Source organism: Crocuta crocuta, unplaced genomic scaffold, assembly GCF_008692635.1.
Source record: "Crocuta crocuta isolate KB4526 unplaced genomic scaffold, BGI_CrCroc_1.0 scaffold299, whole genome shotgun sequence".
Lineage (NCBI taxonomy): Eukaryota > Metazoa > Chordata > Mammalia > Carnivora > Hyaenidae > Crocuta > Crocuta crocuta.
Genome location: NW_027532747.1, coordinates 65,055 through 82,791, shown reverse-complemented (window position 1 = coordinate 82,791; position 17,737 = coordinate 65,055). Strand labels below are relative to the sequence as shown.

At 50.5% G+C, this 17,737-nt stretch overlaps 1 protein-coding gene across 9 annotated transcripts in view; it reads left to right on the top strand.

Annotated features, from left to right (window-relative positions):
• Positions 1–17,737, top strand: part of SLC41A3 (solute carrier family 41 member 3) — a 78,494-nt gene that overhangs the window by 26,377 nt on the left and 34,380 nt on the right. For 5 of the 9 annotated variants that reach the window (XM_077780847.1, XM_077780850.1, XM_077780848.1 and 2 more), the window contains one exon: positions 13,223–13,330. In XM_077780847.1, coding sequence (XP_077636973.1) covers positions 13,223–13,330 — 108 coding nt within the window. Of the gene's footprint in view, positions 1–1,747; positions 1,771–3,846; positions 3,981–4,685; positions 5,380–6,436; positions 6,691–13,222; positions 13,331–17,737 lie in introns of those variants that run through there. The other 4 variants (XM_077780853.1, XM_077780852.1, XM_077780855.1 and 1 more) reach the window with 4 other exon arrangements.

Sequence of the window (17,737 nt, the reverse complement as noted above, 5' to 3'; positions counted from 1 at the left end):
GACAGCGTGAGCAGGGGAGGGTCAGAGAGAGAGGGAGTCACAGATTGAAACAGGCTCCAGGCTCTGAGCTGGCAGTCAGCACAGAGCCCGATGCGGGGCTCGAACCCACAAACCGCGAGATCATGACCTAAGCGAAAGTCGGACGCTTACCCGACTAAGCCACCCAGGCGCCCCCCACATCTTCTTTATCTATTCCTCCATCGATGGACATTTGGGCTCTTTCCGTTGTATGATAAATTTTAATCCTTGAAGACCTGTGTTAGCTTACACTGGGCTGTGTTAACTATTTCATTTGTAGCTGTGTGAACGGGGTTGTTTCATGGGGTCCATCTTGGCAATTTAATTTATAAGTCAGACTAAGCGCAGGAGTGCCATAGGGCACTTGCCAGATACAGATTACTCCTGCGGGGATATGGCTGGTTGGCAGTAGTGCGCACCTTCGTGACTGGAGGAGATGGCATTACCCAGGAGAGACCGTGGGACACGGAGCAGGCTAAGAATGCACAAACTGGCCAGCAGTGAGTGGCCCCATCCCAGGCAGCACGGGCCGCGTCAGGAGCTAGTCCGGCAGCAAAGAGCAGTTACAGTGAAAGCTGATCAGGTGTCTTCCATCAGGGTCGGGCAGTCCTGTTTGTGATGCCAACGGCTGCGATCACCCGCTCCTTACTCTGTTGGTGAGGGAGGGGTTCCCATGCTAGCACGTGAAGATGGCCAAACACGTGACTGACCCCAGCACTGGACCGGGGAAATCACAGTTTATCGCTCACACAAAACTCACAGCCTGGGGGAGGAGAACACTGCCTCCCACCCAGGAACACTCAGGGTTGCACTGGGAAGCAGAGCAAACGGTGAGGGGCTGCAGGAGGCAGGCTCCATAGTAACAATAGCATGAGGTGCCCCTGGTTCTCAGTGGAAGGTGTGATTGGCTTGTTTGAATAATTCTGTGGGCGGGCAGGAACTAAAACCCCCTATTCAGGGATAAGTGGGAAGTGTGCCTGGTCCCCTTGGTAAGGACCGTTGCTTGACTAGGGGACCTTGTCCCCTGAGCAGAGTGGGGAGGGGGAGTTGCAGGTAGACCCTGCGAGGCCCTCACATGTCAGGGCAGCAGATCATAAGAATTTTAGGGCCTTACACCACTCGACCTACAGAAGGCTGATTGGGTTTCGTCTTCTCCTTGTTTCTATGATTCTGTATATTCATTTGTTCATTCATTAATACAGCACGTGTGTGTGTCAGCAGTGGGGGAGAGGTGGACAGACGGACCGGCACTGTGCTGGATCCTGTGGGGGACACATCAGCCAGGATCCCCTCTCACGGCATCACGGTCAAGCAAGCAGGGACAGACGGCAGATGCGTTAGTCAGTGTTAGACAGCAGAAAGGGCTCTGAAGGCAGGAAGGCCAGCCATGCGTCAGCCTTGGAAAGGGAGGCCCCGGAAGGCCTGAGTGACGTGAAGGAGCTAAATGGAGAGAGCACGTGAGAACAGCCAGCCGTGGATGGATGTGAGTGCTCTGGTTCTGTGTTTTCACCTGTGGGTGGGTTCTGCCAGACACATCAGAAGCAGGAAGCAGAGAAGCCCTCCGTTATTGAGAATGTAATCAGTTGATCTCTGAGACCTTAACGGGATGGGGAAGAATTCAGGCCTTTTAAGATGGACATTTTGGCTCAGAACCAGCCCAGGCTCAAGATGACAGTGAAAGGAATAGGAGACCATTTGGAAAGTGTGCTTCTGGAAAGACACCCACCCGGTTCCCACTGAAGAATCAGAAAGGTAAGCCGGGGGGCGCCTGGGTGGCTTGGTCGGTTGGGCGTCCGACTTTCGCTTGGGTCATGATCTCGCGGTTCGTGGCTTCGGGCCCCGCGTCGGGCTCTGTGCTGACTGCCAGCTCAGAGCCTGGAGCCTCTTTCGGTCTGTGACTCCCTCTCTCTCTGACCCTCCCCTGCTCGCGCTGTCTCTCTCTCTCCTAGAAATGGATAAAAAATATTAAAAAAAAAAAAGAAAGGTAAGCCGGGAATGGTGACGTGCACTCCAAAGCTCTCTGCCCACTCTCTGCAGGCCTTCCAAATTGTTCTGCAAAGACACACTCCCTAAGAATCAAGGGTTTTGGTTGGAATAGATGAGTGGTTAATGCCTCAGGCCTCGGGATCCTGATTCTTGGGTCCCTGCCTGGGCCTGGGCTGCACATTTCAGGAGCTCCCAGGTCATTCTGATGCAGAGTAGACTGAAAAGCATTGATGCAGTCCCACCCCTCATGATTAGACGTTAGAGGCCTGCACAGGGCCGGGGACTTGTTCAGGCTCATCCAGGAAACCGCCTGATGCTTGACCCAGATTCCATCTGCAGCTCAGTGCAGCCTCAGAATCTAGTTCAAGGTCTTTGAGATTGTCTACTGTGCTACTGAACTATTTTTAAAATTACATTCTTGATCTTCCGGATTCTGACCCAATAAACCATGTCGACATATTTTGTTCTCAGGTGGCATGGGAAAGTAATCTTTTTCATGTGTTGACATCTTTTATTTATTTGTGGTGACAGTTTATATTTTGATGGTTATAAAAGCAAGTAACCGCAATAGAACGTTAGGATATTATAAAATAAAGGTCACTTTTAATTCTGCCCCTCAAAGGTAGCCACTGTTAGCATCTTGATGAATATCCTTCTGAACTTCTTCACTACTGTGTTTGTGTTACGTGAGTATGCATTTATCTTCATTTCCCCTTTGGTTTTTTAAAACAAACGAGAAACATTTTTTAATAATTAAGAACTTGCTTAGTCAGAAATCTCTTTCTCTATGAACGTATGTAAAGGATTGTTTCCGTATCTTCTGTACTGAAGAGAATGGTTCAGGGGCCCACTGTGTATGATTATACATCGTGTTAGGATGTTTGATCACATCCAGAACTAGATCGCAGGAGTCGTTGAAGTCTGAAGAAAGTGCTCACTTGTTGGGGGTCCCTTCAGCTGGGTGCTGTGAGAGCAGTGTGGCCAGTGTCCAGAGAAACCAGCCCAGCCCAGAGTGGTTCGGTCTTAAACCAGTTAACGTCTCAGCTCTTCTCTCTGACGTGTGCCACTTCTGTCTGCCTCTTCCTGGTTCAGACTCTTGTTTGAACACACGAGCCCAAACCATCGATGTGCAGCAGCAGACAGGACCGGGGGGGAGAGCAGACAGCATGGAGGGTGGTGGAGGCAGTCTGCCCCCAGAGTTGGGAGCTGAGGGTCTTGGTCCTGCCTCTGATACTGAGTTAGGGTGTGATCTTGGGTAAACCCTCTCAGGGCCTTTGTTTATTCGTTTACAAAAATGGAAAGTTTTACTTCCTGCTGGATATCCTAGATATACTTTGAGTCTGGTGATGGAGCATGAAATGACTCAGTGTGAAAGCACAGTGAGAGGCACAGATGGGTACACAAGGGAATGAAGATCTTTCAGTTCATTCATTTGTTCATTCCTTCATTTGCAAGTCATTGGGTACTGTGTATGGTTGGTTGATCCTCACTTCTGCTCCCATTCCTTGGCTTTCCTTCAGAGCACTTATCACAGGTCATAATTACACATCCATTTTCATGATTATCTGCCCCACTGGAAAGCTCTAAGCATGTGCCGTTGAGCTAACAGTTGTACCACGACACTTTAGACCAAGAGTCTGGCAAAAATTAGGCCCTCAGTACTAATCCGTGGAGTAAATGAACGAATACTTTCCCCTGCTCTGAAAGATTGTGGCCATGAATCAGCCAGACTCCACCTCAAGCGGAGTGCACTCTGGGAAAGGAGAGTTGATGTATGTGCATATTATGATGTCATCAGGCATATGTGGACTTACCCTCAGAGGGGTTCAAAGAAGAGCTTTGGGAATTCTGGGGAAGATGTTAGGCTCTGGCCAGGACACTGGAATGGCCTCAAAGATGAGAAGGCGCCTCAGTTGGCCATGAGGTTTGGCAAGAGTTTGGCCTGAGCAACGTGGGGATCATGCAGAGGGAGTAGTGTGAGTATAGGCACAACTCGCGTGAGGGTCCACAGGAAGCTCCTTTTAGGGCGTGCAGTGTATGATCATGTACTAGAAATAGACAGGGCTCAAATGGATGCTTTCCCCCCTAACTTGTGAGGGACCTTGAACGTCTGGCCACAAAATCTGAACTTTCTCAGGTAATGAGTTGACAGCTATTGAGGATATTTGGGCAAGCAGGTGACCTGAAGACCCAACCTAAGATGTTAATGTGAAGAGCATGAATTACTTTTGGTGGACAGAAGGGTTAGGAGGTAGTTAAGGGCCATGGTGAAGGTGGTGTCCATGAGCTGGAGAGGAGGGGACAGACATGGGAGAGATGTGGGGACAGGCACATTGGATGTGGGGTTGAGTTGGTTGCGGAATGGGCAGTCAGAGTGGGGTTTGGGCTTCTGGGAGAACCATTGATTGAAGCAAGAGGTTTGTGGGAGGGGTTGGAAGGAAGGAATGTGGAAGACTGTTGGAGTTACACAGGGGTTACACAGCCTGAAAGCTCAGGGGAGGAGCCTGGACTAGAGAGAGGCTTGGAAGTTGTTACTTTAAGATGAGGAAAGTAAAGGGTGGGGGTGAGGTTCCCCAGATGTCCCAATTATCTATTGCTGTGCAACACACTGCACCCATAGTTAGTGGCTTGTTTAAAGCTAGTCATTCAGTTTGGTCACGAATCTATAGTTCGGATAGGGCTCCGTGAGAATGGATGTCTGCTCTGTGCAGCATCTGCCGGGGTGGCTTGCCAAGCGTTGTATGCAATCCAGGCTAGTTCACTCACATGACGTGACAGTTGCTGCTGGCTGTCACCTGGATCCTCAGCTGGAACACTCATAGGTGACCTTTCTGTGTGACTACTTGGGCTTCCTCATAGTGTGGTATCTGGGTTTCAAGTATGAGCATCTCAAGAGATGGGAAGCGGAGACTGTTTCTCAAGAACCAGACTGACACAGTGTCTCTTCCAGTGTGTTCTATTGGCCCAGCAGTCAAGGATGAAGGGGAGGAGACAGAAACTCCAGCTCCCAGTGGGAGAATGCCCAAGAAGTTTAGAGCTCATTGTGTCTGGCTCCAAAGAGGGGCTTAAAAATATCGATTGAATGAATGAGCAAATGGGTTGTTTGAGGACAGGTGCAGAGAGAGGAATATTTGGGGCATGAAGGAGAGAGTTGTTGAAGTTTGGCTGGAGTTGGCAGGGAGGTGGATAGGCCTGGGAGGTCAGTAGGATCTAGGTTGTGACTCCAGGCCAAGGGGATGGGACCTGAGTGTAGGATAGACTATCCAACAGAGGGGAACCAGGAAGTTGCCCAAGCGGGGCCTGCTTCAGGAACAGGAGCAGAAGTTGAGGCTCAGATCAGGACCTGGTCCGGGTGAAGTCTCCTGAGGTCAGTAGGTGAGTGTGCTTCTGACCTTCAGCCTTGGGCTTCTTCTGGCTGCGGCCTCGATCCCTGTTCCAGCTGGCCCTCAGGCCTGACATGCCATCCCTGCGACCTGTGGAATGCCCAGTGCACACCCAACAGTAGAATGGCTGGCAGTCAAAGGTGATGTTCCAGCGTATTCTCTGGGTGGGGGCAGTCAGCAGGATATCAAGGCTGGTCTAACCTTTGTAAGGATGAGAGTGGGGTCCCATCGGAAACATGGTTAAAAAATTTTTTTGATGTTTATTTTATGTTTGAAGGACACAGTGTGAGAGGGGGAGGGTCAGAGAGAGGGAGACACAGGATCCAAAGCAGGCTCCCGGCTCTGAGCTGTCAGCACAGAGCCTGTTACAGGGTTCAAACCCACGAACCGTGAGATCGTGACCCGAGCCAAAGTCAGACTCTTAACCGGCCGAGCCACACAGATGCCCCGGAAGTACGTTTGTAAGTTTTCTGGGGCCTTGAGAGTGAACAGGGCTGCGTTTCCTCTATGAACACAGCTTCTTCAATATACTCATGAGCCCTTGGATTCTGAAGTCTAGGTGGTCACTGCATGTGGCTTCTTTCGTGGGTACCCGCAGCCCTCTCAACCTTGAGAAATGAAACTCCTCTGAGGGCCGTGGGAGTGGGTCATTTAGGCTGAGAATTCTCCAGGCCGCACGAGTAGACGTGTGCAGAGGCGGGCAGGATTCTTGGTGGCCCTCACCAAGGTCAGGCCTCATGTGATTCTGTCTGCCTGAGTCCGGCCCAGGCCAGCGTCGGCTGGAAGGCTGGATGCTATCAAGGTCACTGTGAGAGCCTGTGAGCCGAGGGCGGTCCTGGCTGACAGCAGCCAGTCTCTGAGGCGAACCTGCAGGGGGTGGACGGACGGACAGCAGTTTGCCGAGGCCCCACGTGAGGCTCTGAGTCACGCTGGCCGTTATTCCTTGCTTGCGCTGGCCCTCGGCTGAGGGGCGTTCGGGGATCCCGCCCGCAGCTCGGGGCACTGGCAGCGTCCCCTGCGCGGCCTCCTCAGAAGCATATCCCGTGCAGGAGGAAGACAGGACGCACGCGGAGGCCGTGCTCCCGCGAACGTGGTCGGCAGCCTGATCATGGTGGTCACCCAGCTGAATCTGGAGTTTCGCGTCCAGGGCAAGAAGCTGAGAGGCTTCAGCTGTGAGCTCACCCGGTCCCCCCACGGGGTCTTCCCTGAGACCGCCTTCTCTGTCACGTGCCAGATCGTGGTGCCCATTCTGCTCTCGGGCTTGGGCATGTTGACAGCCGGCCTGGTGATGAACACCATCCAAGTGCGTACCGGGCATTTGGGGGCCTGGGGGGAGGGGAAGAACCGGGCTCCATGGGCATCACAGACAGGATAGGCCGGGGGGCACCAGGGGCCCTGAGCGGGGCTGCAGCCCAGCATTTCTGGGCTCAGTGGTGCCCCCAGGAGGACTCTCCGCGGGCCTCAGGTCTGAAATTCCAAGAAGCTTCTGATGACCCTCTCCAGGGTCAGCCCACACGAACCCCGTTAGCCTGGGGAGGTCAAACCGTTTTCCTTCCTGATTCATCATGCAGGGCCTGGAGGGGTTCAAGTCCTCTGCCGCTCACTTACTACTTGAGGGAATTCATTAGCTCCCCCTGCATCAGACGGGGCTGCCCCCCACCTACAGACGGGGCTAATGAGTGCCCCTGCCTCACTGGGCTGCGAGGACGAGTGTGCTTCCTGCGGTGGCCCCAAGGCTGATGGGCTCTGTTCCTGCCAGACCCCGGAATCTCTGTGGGGCTCTTCCGTGGGGGTAGAAGGCCCAGAGCCCGGGCTGGGGTCCAGGCGAGTGTGGGGACGTGGTGGTCTCTGTCGAGTAGAAGCATTTGTGGGGAGGCCCTTGCGCGAGCACACACTCTGGCATGCACTCTTCTAGTCTGTCGGTGCCTTCGGATTGGTTCAGGTAGTGCTCTGTGAGTCACTGTCAGTTTGCTCTGTCTACCTAAACATTTTTATATAGTTAGTGTGCGATTTGAGAAAAATTAGAAACTATACACAAGTGAAGAAGGAAGGGTGCCCGTAATCTCTATCAACGTTGTGGTGCGAGTCTATCAAGAACATGTAAACATAAATATATGGGATCATACTATGTAATCTGCTTTTATTACACTTTTTTTTTTTTGAGGGAGAGAATGCACACCTGTGTACATGAGTGAGGGAGGGAGAGGCAGAGAGAGAGAGAGAGAGAGAGAGAGAATCCCAAGCAGGCTTTGTGCTGTCAGCACAGCGCCCGATGTGGGGCTCAGTCCCAGGACTCTGGGGTCATGACCTGAGCCGAAATCAAGAGTCGTGCTCAACCGACTGAGCCACCCAGGCACCCCTGTAATATGCTTTCTAATCAGTGAAATTAAATTTAAATTTAGTTTTGCAGCCCATGGGGACATTGCAGCCAGTGCTGTGCCTTCCTCAGTTCCACAAACATCTCCTTCCTGATGGCAGCTCAGCATTCCCTGTGCGTCTGTGTCTGAGTTGAAGAGGGGAGGTCAACACCCACCCTGTCCCCCAGTTTCTGGATGAGCCTCATGATGGCTCTGCTTGTAGCTCTCAGTGGATGGGACATTCACCCCTCCTGGGGCTAGGGCAGCCCTTTGTGTACTGGCCAACTTGCTGTTAGAAAGCATTCATCTGGGGGGCCCCGGGGTGGCTCAGTCGGTTAAGTGTTCGACTTCAGCTCAGGTCATGATCTCATGGTTTGTGGGTTCGAGCCCTGCATTGGGCTCTGTGCTGACAGCTAGCTCAGAGCCTGGAGCCTGCTTCAGATTCTGTGTCTCCGTCTCTCTCTGACCCTCCCCTGCTCATGCTGTCTCTATCTCTCCTTCAAAAATAAAGAAAACATTTTTAAAAAGGAAGGAAGGGAGGGAGGGAGGAAGGAAGGAAGGAAAAAAAGAAAGAGAGAGAGAAAGCATTGTAGGCTTGCAGCCTAGATCCCTGTCTCCCACCTCAGAGCTTCACCTTGGGCTGCTCTAATAGTCTCTCACCCCTTCCGTAAGACCCTTCTCCAGAGGAAGACTCTGCTCTGTGTCTCTCTGTTTTGACCTTCCGTGGCCACCTCGTGAAACGGGTTTGAGCCCCTCCACCACACTGGGCGTCCCTCAGTTGGCTGCAGCCTGTGAGGGTATTTGTCAGTCAGTTGGGGCATCTCAGCAGGGTTTGGAAGATTGGATGGGAAGTCGGGGGAAGAAGGGCTCGGGATTGTGCCTGACCGTCAGCAGGGGTGGCATAGGAGACCTTTCCAGGAGGAAGTCCCAACTGGAGGCAGTTTCCTCACCCCCTGTGTTAAGTCTCCGTCTGGGGGTCTAGCATGCAGAGAAGGGATGTGTTGGGAGGCAGGTGCAGAGCATACCCGGGCAAGGCTGTCTGCAAATCCAGGCCTTGGGCCATCCAGCTTTGGGAGGCCCAGCAGTTGGGAGGAACAGAAAACAGCCCTGGAAGACACGGCTCATTCTTTCTCCCCACTTTACAAATGTGCAGTGATTCCCAGGTGTGGTGAGGTTCAAGGGCATTCAGGTTTGCGTGGCTCCTGCGCGCGCACCACCACCTCCCTGGGCACCCCTGCTCGGTGGTGCAGGGCGTGGCCTTGCCAGCACTGTTCCGGAGGGAGATTGCACCACACAGGAGGGTGGCCTGGCTCCCACCGTTCCCAGGTTGTGGCATGCCGGGGCCTCCTGGCTTAGGAGCCTGCAGCAGGGATGACCCTGGTGGGGGTGCCTTGTGGCTGTCTCTTGCATAGTGGGCTGGCCCCAAGAGGACTGGTTGGGTGCTGGCTTTACCTACTCTAGATTTGGGGCCAGGGGTCTCTCTTTTTATGGGGTTTGGGTTCAATCTATAGTTGGGCCCAGGGATTGAGGCCAGAGAGTATCAGTTCAGGGTTTTTTTTCAAAGAATTATTTTTCAGTTATACAAGTAAGGGTATATATAAATGTTTCTCCCCCTTTCTCTTTTTTTAATGCTTATGTGGTGGGGGGGGGGGTGCAGAGAGAGGGAGAAAGTCTCAAGTGGACTCCAAGCTGGTAACAGTGAGTCCAATGCAGGGCTTGACGTCTTGAACCATGAGATGATGTCCAGAGCCAAAGTTGGATGCTCACCCACTGAGCCACCCAGGCGCCCCCGTTTCTCTTGTTTATAAAATAAATGTCTCAGCCATCAATCTCATCCCTGGAGGAAGCCTCTGTTATCAGGTCACGTGTATGCTTCAGGCCTTCTCGGGGGGTTATGTAGACCAGTGGGCACCAGAGACAGTGACGGCAGTTGTAATTCTTAGAGTGCGTGTGGTCTTTCTTCACTGAATCAGAGATGAATCAGACAGGGTGTCTGCTTGTGAGCAGCTGGTAGCTGAGCGCAGAGTAGGAGAGATGAATTCATTCATTCATCCAGTTCCTCATTTATTCATTCAGCGTATTTTGTTGAATTCTGTGTTAGCTGCTCTCAGGCCCCGGGGGTGCAGTGGTGAGCAGAAACAGACCTGTCCCTGCCTCCCTGGCATTTGTAGCGTAGGGGGTGAGGTGGGCGCTCCATCCCACGAGCAGGTGTAAGGGAGTGAAGGCAGTGAGCAGACATTTGCCTGTGAAGAAAGAGGGAACAGTTCATTCTTCCTAGAGGAGTCAAAGAATGCGGTCAGTAGGACATTTGGAGTTGGAATTTAAAAGATAATATACTAGGTTCCAGGATGATGTGAGAGAGACAGAGCAGACAGTCCAAGCAAAGGGATCAGTGTGTGCAGAGATACAGACGGATGAGTGGGCGTTTGCAAGGAGTGAAGAGCAGCGAGCGGCCATGGTCATGGGGGGCGGTGCTGGACAGCCCCTGAGGAGGGCTGTCTGCTCTGCTCAAGTTGTATGCTGAGTGCAGAGGGGTTGTTCGTTTTGTCCTCGTTACTAGTTTTAAAATAAATGTGTGTTTTATTGAAGTATAGCGTGGATGTGTTGAAATTTGTACAAGTCTTACACGTACAGTTTGGTGAACCATCTCCGGATAAATGCACCCGTGTAACCACCACCCAGGTCAAGAGCATTCTCAGCCCCCAGGAGGCTCCTCCATCCTCCGCCCAGCCGAAACCAATCTTCTGCCTTCTAATACTGTGCATTAGTCTTGGCTGTTTTGGAAGCATGATACTCTCAGGGACATGGTTGTCTATTTCTTGTGTATTTTGCGGGGACGGGTCTCTGGGTGTACGCCCAGGATCACAACTGGTCATGGAGGGTTATAAGGGGCCGAGTGACAGGTTGTAACTGTAACAGAACTGAACTGTGGCAGCCGGGTCAAGGCCACTGGGGAGAGCTGGGAGGCTGTGGCTGTGATTCGGAGCCTCGCAAGTGCAAGGACGTTTACCTCTGGCTGATTTCGGTGCTTATGGGGTGCCTGATGTGTCTCGATGTGACTTCTCAAGTCCCTGTGGCCATCCTTGTATCCCAGCCCACACCCATGTGACTACTGCAAAGACTCACCTCCTGCCCGTCACCCCCTTCGGGCCTCTTGTGAAAGTGGGGAGGATTGGGGGTGGCTGCGGGTGAGGTCATGCATGGCGCGCAGTGTAAGGTGACTCGAGCCTTGGGAGGGAGAGCAAATGGCGGGGAAGGAGAACCGAAGATCAAGCGTGAAGGACTCAGGATTAAAAAGTTAGGATGTCTGCAGCCTTTGGTCTCCTGACCTCTGGGGGCCACTGCTGGTAGAAAGCAGACTCGGAACGGATGGGTCAGGAACCACGAGTGCCGCAGAGCGGTAAGCGGTTTGATGCCAGCCCAGCCTTCCCCTCGGCTCGGTTCCGTCTGTTCTGTAACGGAGTTTCTCAGCTGCGGAGCTGGAGGTCAGGCCTCTTGAACACCATGGACTGTTTCCTTGAGCATCAGTTCCCTAAGGCTGATATGTACCCCAAGGACCCTCCAGGGTTGAAAAGCCTGTGTCCATTTTGAAGAATCAAGAATTATTGTTAGACCTTGGTTAATATGTCTAGCTTTGCCGCCTGCCTATCTGAAACATTGAAATAAAATCTTTTAAATTAAGTAATGAGAAGAAAAAGAGGTCAGGAGGAGGAGGGGGGCCCTCAGCGGAGGTCACCGTGGAATCAGCAGAGGTCAGTTGCGGACGCGGGGAATGTGGTCGTGAAAGCAGCAAGGAGTTCGGAGGTGTGCCTGTCACACAGCTGGAGCCTAACACCAGCTGGGCTTGGGAGCGGGGGGAGACGCCATAGCTCCGCGGAGTGTTTCACTCTCGGGTTGGTGGGGACTGGGTCTTGTGCATCAGCGGAAAAGAAGGTGCTTGGGAGCAGGCGGAGGTGGGAGGCCGGAGGAGGCTGGGGGAGACGATGCCAGCCTCAGGCGAGGCTGGAGCCCAGGGAGGGCGGCTGTGCCAGGATCTGGGCTGGGACTTCTGTCCCTGGGTGTGCTGTGGTGCGCTGACAGCACAGCTGCTCGGGGGCCAGATGCTTCCGGAAGCCTGGGAGCCGCAGGAGGCCGGTGACCTGGTTTTCTTCGGAACTTTCCGAGGAGGGCAGACTCGTAGCTCCATCAGAGCTGGGAATGGACTCTGAATTCCCCAGCTTTGCAGATGAGGTAAAGGGAAGAGGGAACCCCAGCCATGGGTGCTCTCCCTCCATCTAAGGACATGAAGGACGCCTGACCCCTTTCACTCCAGGCCCTGGAAGATGGACTCCCCTGGGCCCCCCCCCCGACCCTGCGTATCTTCAGTCTCAGGGAACGGACCAGACCCCAGGCCTTTTGTCTCCTAGCTGACAAAGTAGGAGCATTTTTTTAAGCTCTAGAATTGTAAAACTAGGAGGAGCTCTTTTAGCGTAGGGATCACAGGAATCTGTGGGGGCCTGAGACGTAAATTAAGTCAGTGAGGTGTTGAAAATTGATGGGGGTGGGGTGGGCATAAGCAGTCTGATCGTGTATACACAGGTGGGAATAATTTTCACTTCACAAAGAGGCTTTTTCTCCAGTTTTCTTGATCCGTACATCCCTTTCATATTTTTTTAGTGTTTTTAAAAATGTTTTTATTTATTTTTGAGAGAGAGAGACAGGGAGAGAAACAGAGCGCAAGTGGGTCAGGGGCAGAGAGAGAGGGAGACACAGAATCCAAAGCAGGCTCCAGGCTCCGAGCTGTCAGCACAGAGCCCGACGCGGGGCTCAGATTTACAAACTGTGTGACCATGACCGGAGCCAAAGTCAGACGTTCAGCTGACGGAGCCACCCAGGTGCCCCCCACCCTTTCATACTTTTTAAAACCTTTTACCTCTGTGAGAGACCTGGATAGAGAGACATTCTGTCTGTTTTGACAAATCCAGAGTCCCCACATGATGCTCTGGGTCACCGGGAAATCAGTGTCACTCCTTGGTCCCAGATGTTCTTACCAGCTGTCCCGTTCCTGAGAAATCTCCCAGCTTTGAAACTGGTGACTCGTTCGCGTTGCTGCAGACACATGGGCCGCCCCGGACACGGCATGTTCTCGGACACAGCCTGGCCTCCAGGTTTCCCCGCTGCCGAAGTCACTCGCCTCAACTTCTCTCAAGAAATTTCGAAGATGTTGAGGCACCTGGGTGGCTTAGTCGGTTAAGCGTCCGACTTTCGCTTAGGTCATGAGCTCGCGGTTCGTGGGTTCGAGCCCCGCGTCGGGCTCTGTGCTGACTGCCAGCTCGGAGCCTGGAGCCTGTTTCAGAGTCTGTGACTCCCTCTCTCTCTGACCCTCCCCTGTTCACGCTGTCTCTCTGTCTCCTAGAAATAAATAAAACATTAAAAAAAAAAAATTTCGAAGATGTGCCAATATGTGTGTCGGGATTGATCTTATTCTCTCCCCACCAGCACTGGCCCGTGTTTGTGGAGGTTAAAGACCTGCTCACGCTGGTGCCGCCCCTGGTGGGCCTGAAGGGGAACCTGGAAATGACGCTGGCGTCACGACTCTCCACCGCCGTAAGTAGATACCTGAGCGCCTGGCCCACCTGCCCCCCAGGGACAGACACATGGGCGCCTCCCCATCTTTCCTCACAGCCCGCTAGGCAGGTGGATTTGCCTCTCTGAGGCTTTGTTCTGTCACGATGCTCAGCCTGGTCGCCCCCAGCCTGCTGCCCCGTTGTTCACGGCCAGCGGGGCCGGTGCCCTTGGCTTCTCCTCTAACCCGCTGTGCCCTGAGCCCGGCTCCACACGTTCGTGCAGAAGCTGTGGGGAGCAGCGCAGGCTTACGGGAGGGATTTAGAGAGGAGACAGGAGTGTCGTCACCACCTCACCCATCTCTGTTAGAGGATTTTTTCTCTACGATGGCTCTGAAACGCCCCATCAGCAGAGGCGTCTTCTGGGGGGCCCCTAACTCACACTGTCCCTCGGCTCTCTCTCGTTCTCCCCCTCCGAGCTCTCCTGGGAATTGCAGTTCTTTTCCTTCTATTATGCAGAAGGGTCTCTCCCCTTCTGTGAAACCCATTTCACACCCAGGATGCGAACAAGGCCTGTGGCAACAGGAGGTGTGGTGTGGTCAAGAAACTGGAAGAGGGCGAGGCGTGGGGCCTGTCTGGAGAGTGGGTGGGGGTGGGCGGCCAGACCGTGGCCCCCAAAGAGCCACATCCTAATCCATGGGACCTGTGCATGGTTCCCTATGTGGACAGGGTCTTGGCAGGTGTGATGAAGTGAAGACTTGACACAGGAGGTGATCCTGGATTATCCACACGGGCCCAGTGTCATCACAAGTCTCCTTAGGAAGAGGGGGGACGGGGATGTTTCAGAAGAAAAGGCCATGTGAGGGAGGTCAAATCAGAGAGGGTGCTATGCCACTGGGTTTGAAGGTGGAGGAAGAGCCAGGAAATGTGGCTTTCCCTGCTGGAAAGGTGAAGAAACAGCTCCCTCCCTTGAACTTTCTGGGGGAGGAAGGCCCCATTGACACCTTGATTTTTGCCCATAACACTCATTTCAGACTCATGGCCTCCAGAAGTGTGGGAGAACGCATTTCGGTTGCTTGAAGCCACTAGATGTATGATCATTTGCTACAGCAGTGGTGGGAAACTAACACTCAGGGTTGGATCATTTACAGCCCATCCATAAGGACATTGAAATGACTCAAGCAGCGGGACGCCTGGGTGGCTTAGTCGGTTGAGCGTCCGACTTTTGCTTGGGTCATGATCTCGCGGTTCGTGGGTTTGAGCCCCGCGTCGGGCTCTGTGCTGACTGCCAGCTCAGAGCCTGGAGCCTGTTTCAGAGTCTGTGTCTCCCTCTGTCTCTGACCGTTCCCTGCTCATGCTGTCTCTCTCTCTCTCTCCTAGAAAAAAAAAAAAATTAAAAAAAAAAAAAAAAAAGAAATGACTCAAGCAGCAAGGAACTTGATGCAGACACATGCCCGTATGGTTACATCGGTCAGTGTTTGAGAGGGAAAAAATGTTCATTGTAACCTCTTCCGTGGCGGCGTTTCAGGTGTTAAATTTTTGTTTTATATGCTTTTATACATTTTAAACATTTTATGCAATGACTGTATCTTAGTGTTGCAATTTGTTTGAAACACAGAAGACGTGGAGGGGAAGCACAACTATTAGTATAATTCACTACAGCTCTCTGTCCAGGGGGGCAAGTAGCCCCATTACGGTCACAGTCGCTCCACACGTCACTCCCTTTGCAGTCACTCCACATTCATTCTTTATTTTTTTTAAATCACTGTATTAAGGTGTAAATAATAAAGACTCACAGATTTTAAGTGTACAGGTCAGCGAATTTTGACAGATCTACATCCCTAGGTACTCTCACCCCAGTCGAGATATGGAACACTTCCATCTCCCCAGGAGATGTTTCTTTGTGCGCTCAGTACCCGTCTCCCACCACTCTGTCCTGGCAACTCTGACTCAGCTCCTGTCTTATTGATGACTTTTGTTTCCGATTCCTGTTCATGATTGTTAAAAATGCCCCCAGTGTGACTTGAAGTAGAAGAAGAATTTTTTCGTATTTTATATGTATCTTGTTTTATCCATGTTATTTTCCTTATATTGTTCTGGATGTTTTTCAATAACGTAATAGGCCAGGAAAAGGAAATAAGAGCCTTAAATATTGGGAAGGAGGAGAAAAACGCGTTACTGCTATCGATATGTTTGCCTTCTTGGAAAAAAATCTAAGCAAATCGACTAGAAAACTATTAAACTAAGAAGCTCAATAAAGTGACCTGGTTTCAAGATATCTAGATGAAATTTAAAAATATATGTGTATTAACATACTTAAATGTGTGTCTATGTACACACTAGAAATAATCATTTACAGAATACAGTTGGAAGAGGGGTATCTTTCAAACCATTAATTTTATTTTTTACTTTATTTATTTACTTATTTATAATAGAATATGCTTTTTTTAAAATAGCTTATTGTCAAGTTGGTTTCCACATAACANTCCTTACCAGCATCTATAATTTCCTGATTTGTTCATTTTCACCACTGTGACTGGCATAAGATGGTGTCTCAGTGTGGTTTTGATCTGCATTTCCCTGGTGATGAGGGACGCCGAGCATCGTTTTATGTGTCTGTTGGTCATCTGGATGTCCTCTTTAGAGAAGTGTCTGTTCCTGTCTTCTGCCCATTTCTTCACTGGATTATTTGTTTTTTGGGTGTATAGTTTGGTGAGTCCCTTATAGATTTTGGATACTAGCCCTTTAACTGATAATGTCATTTGCAACTCTCTCCTCCCATTCCGTCAGTTGCCTATTAGATTTGTTGATTGTGTCCTTTGCCATGCAGAAGCTTTTTATCTTGACTAGGTCCCAATAGTTCATTTTTGCTCTTGATTCCCTTGCCTTTGGGAATGTGTCAAGTAAGAAATTGCTGCAGTTGAGGTCAAGGAGGTTGTTTCCTGCTTTCTCCTCTAGGGTTTTGATGGTTTCCTGTCTCACATTCAGGTCTTTTATTCATTTTGATGTTATTTTTGTGTATGCTGTGAGAAAATGATCTAGCTTCCTTCTTCTGCATGTTGTTGTCCAGTGCTCCGAGCACCATTTGTTAAAGAGGGTGTCTTTTTTCCATTGGATACTTTCCTGCTTTGTCAAAGATTAGTTGGCCACACATTTGTGGGTCCAGTTCTGAGTTCTCTATTCTATTCCATTGGTTTGTGTCTGTTTTTGTGCCAATACCATACTCTCTTGATGATGACTCTCTTGATGATGATGATGACAGCTTTGTAGTAGAGGCTAAAGTCTGGGATGGTGATGCCTCCCATTTTGGTTTTCTTCTTCAATATTTCTTTGGCTATTTGGGGTCTTTTGTGGTTCCATACAAAATTTAGGATAGTTTGTTCTAGCTTTGAGAAGAATGCTGGTGCAATTTGATTGGGATTGTATTGATTGTGTAGATTGCTTTGGGTAGTAATGACATTGTAACAATGTTTATTCTTCCAATCCATGAGCATGGAAAGTTTTTCCATTTCTTTGTGTCTTCTTCAATTTCCTTCATAAGTTTTCTATAGTTTTCATCATAAAGATCTCTTATATCTTTGGTTAGGTTTATTCCTAGGTATTTTATGGCTTTTGTGCAATTGTGAATGGGATCAGTTTCTTGATTTCTCTTTCTGTTGCTTCACTGTTGCTGTATAAAAATGCAACCGATTTCTGTACGTTGATTTTGTATCCTGCAACTTTGCTGAATTCATGGATCAGTTCTAGTAGGCGTCTGGTGGAGTCTGTCGGGTTTTCTATGTAAAATATCATGTCGTCTGAGAAAAGTGAAAGTTTGACTTCTTCTTTGCCAATTCTGATGCCTTTGATTTCATTTTGTTGTCTGATGGCTGACGCTAGGACTTCCAGCACTATGTTAAACAACAGTGGTGAGAGTGGACATCCCTGTCGTGTTCCTGATCTCAGGGGGAAAGCTCTGTTTTTCCCCATTGAGGATGATGTTAGCTGAGGGCTAGAATATGCTTTTAATAGCAGTACAAACCAGAGGAAATAATTCAAACAAGGCTGCATAGGTCATCTCATTTGCACATTTCACAAAGCAATCATGTACAATAACTAATACCCTAATTACTCAAGAAAGTGTGTATTCATACAGAAAAAGAATTACCAGAGGTCACATAATATTTATTTTCAAAATAGACGAGATGCCTTTCAGTGGACTTCACTGTACCCCAGAGAGATACCCAAGATTCATGTTAGAATTTCAACACAAAGAAAACGTTGCAGATAAAAAAATATTTACACAGACTCAGGAAGAAGAAACATCTTTTTAGAAGTTACGTGAGGATTTAGTAATATTTTAAGAGTGATTTCAGCTGGAGTTGCCTCTTTAGTGAACAGACGGCACTGAGGCTCACCGTGTGATGCCATCAGAGATGAGAACCCAAGCACTCTGGCACCAACAAGTTCT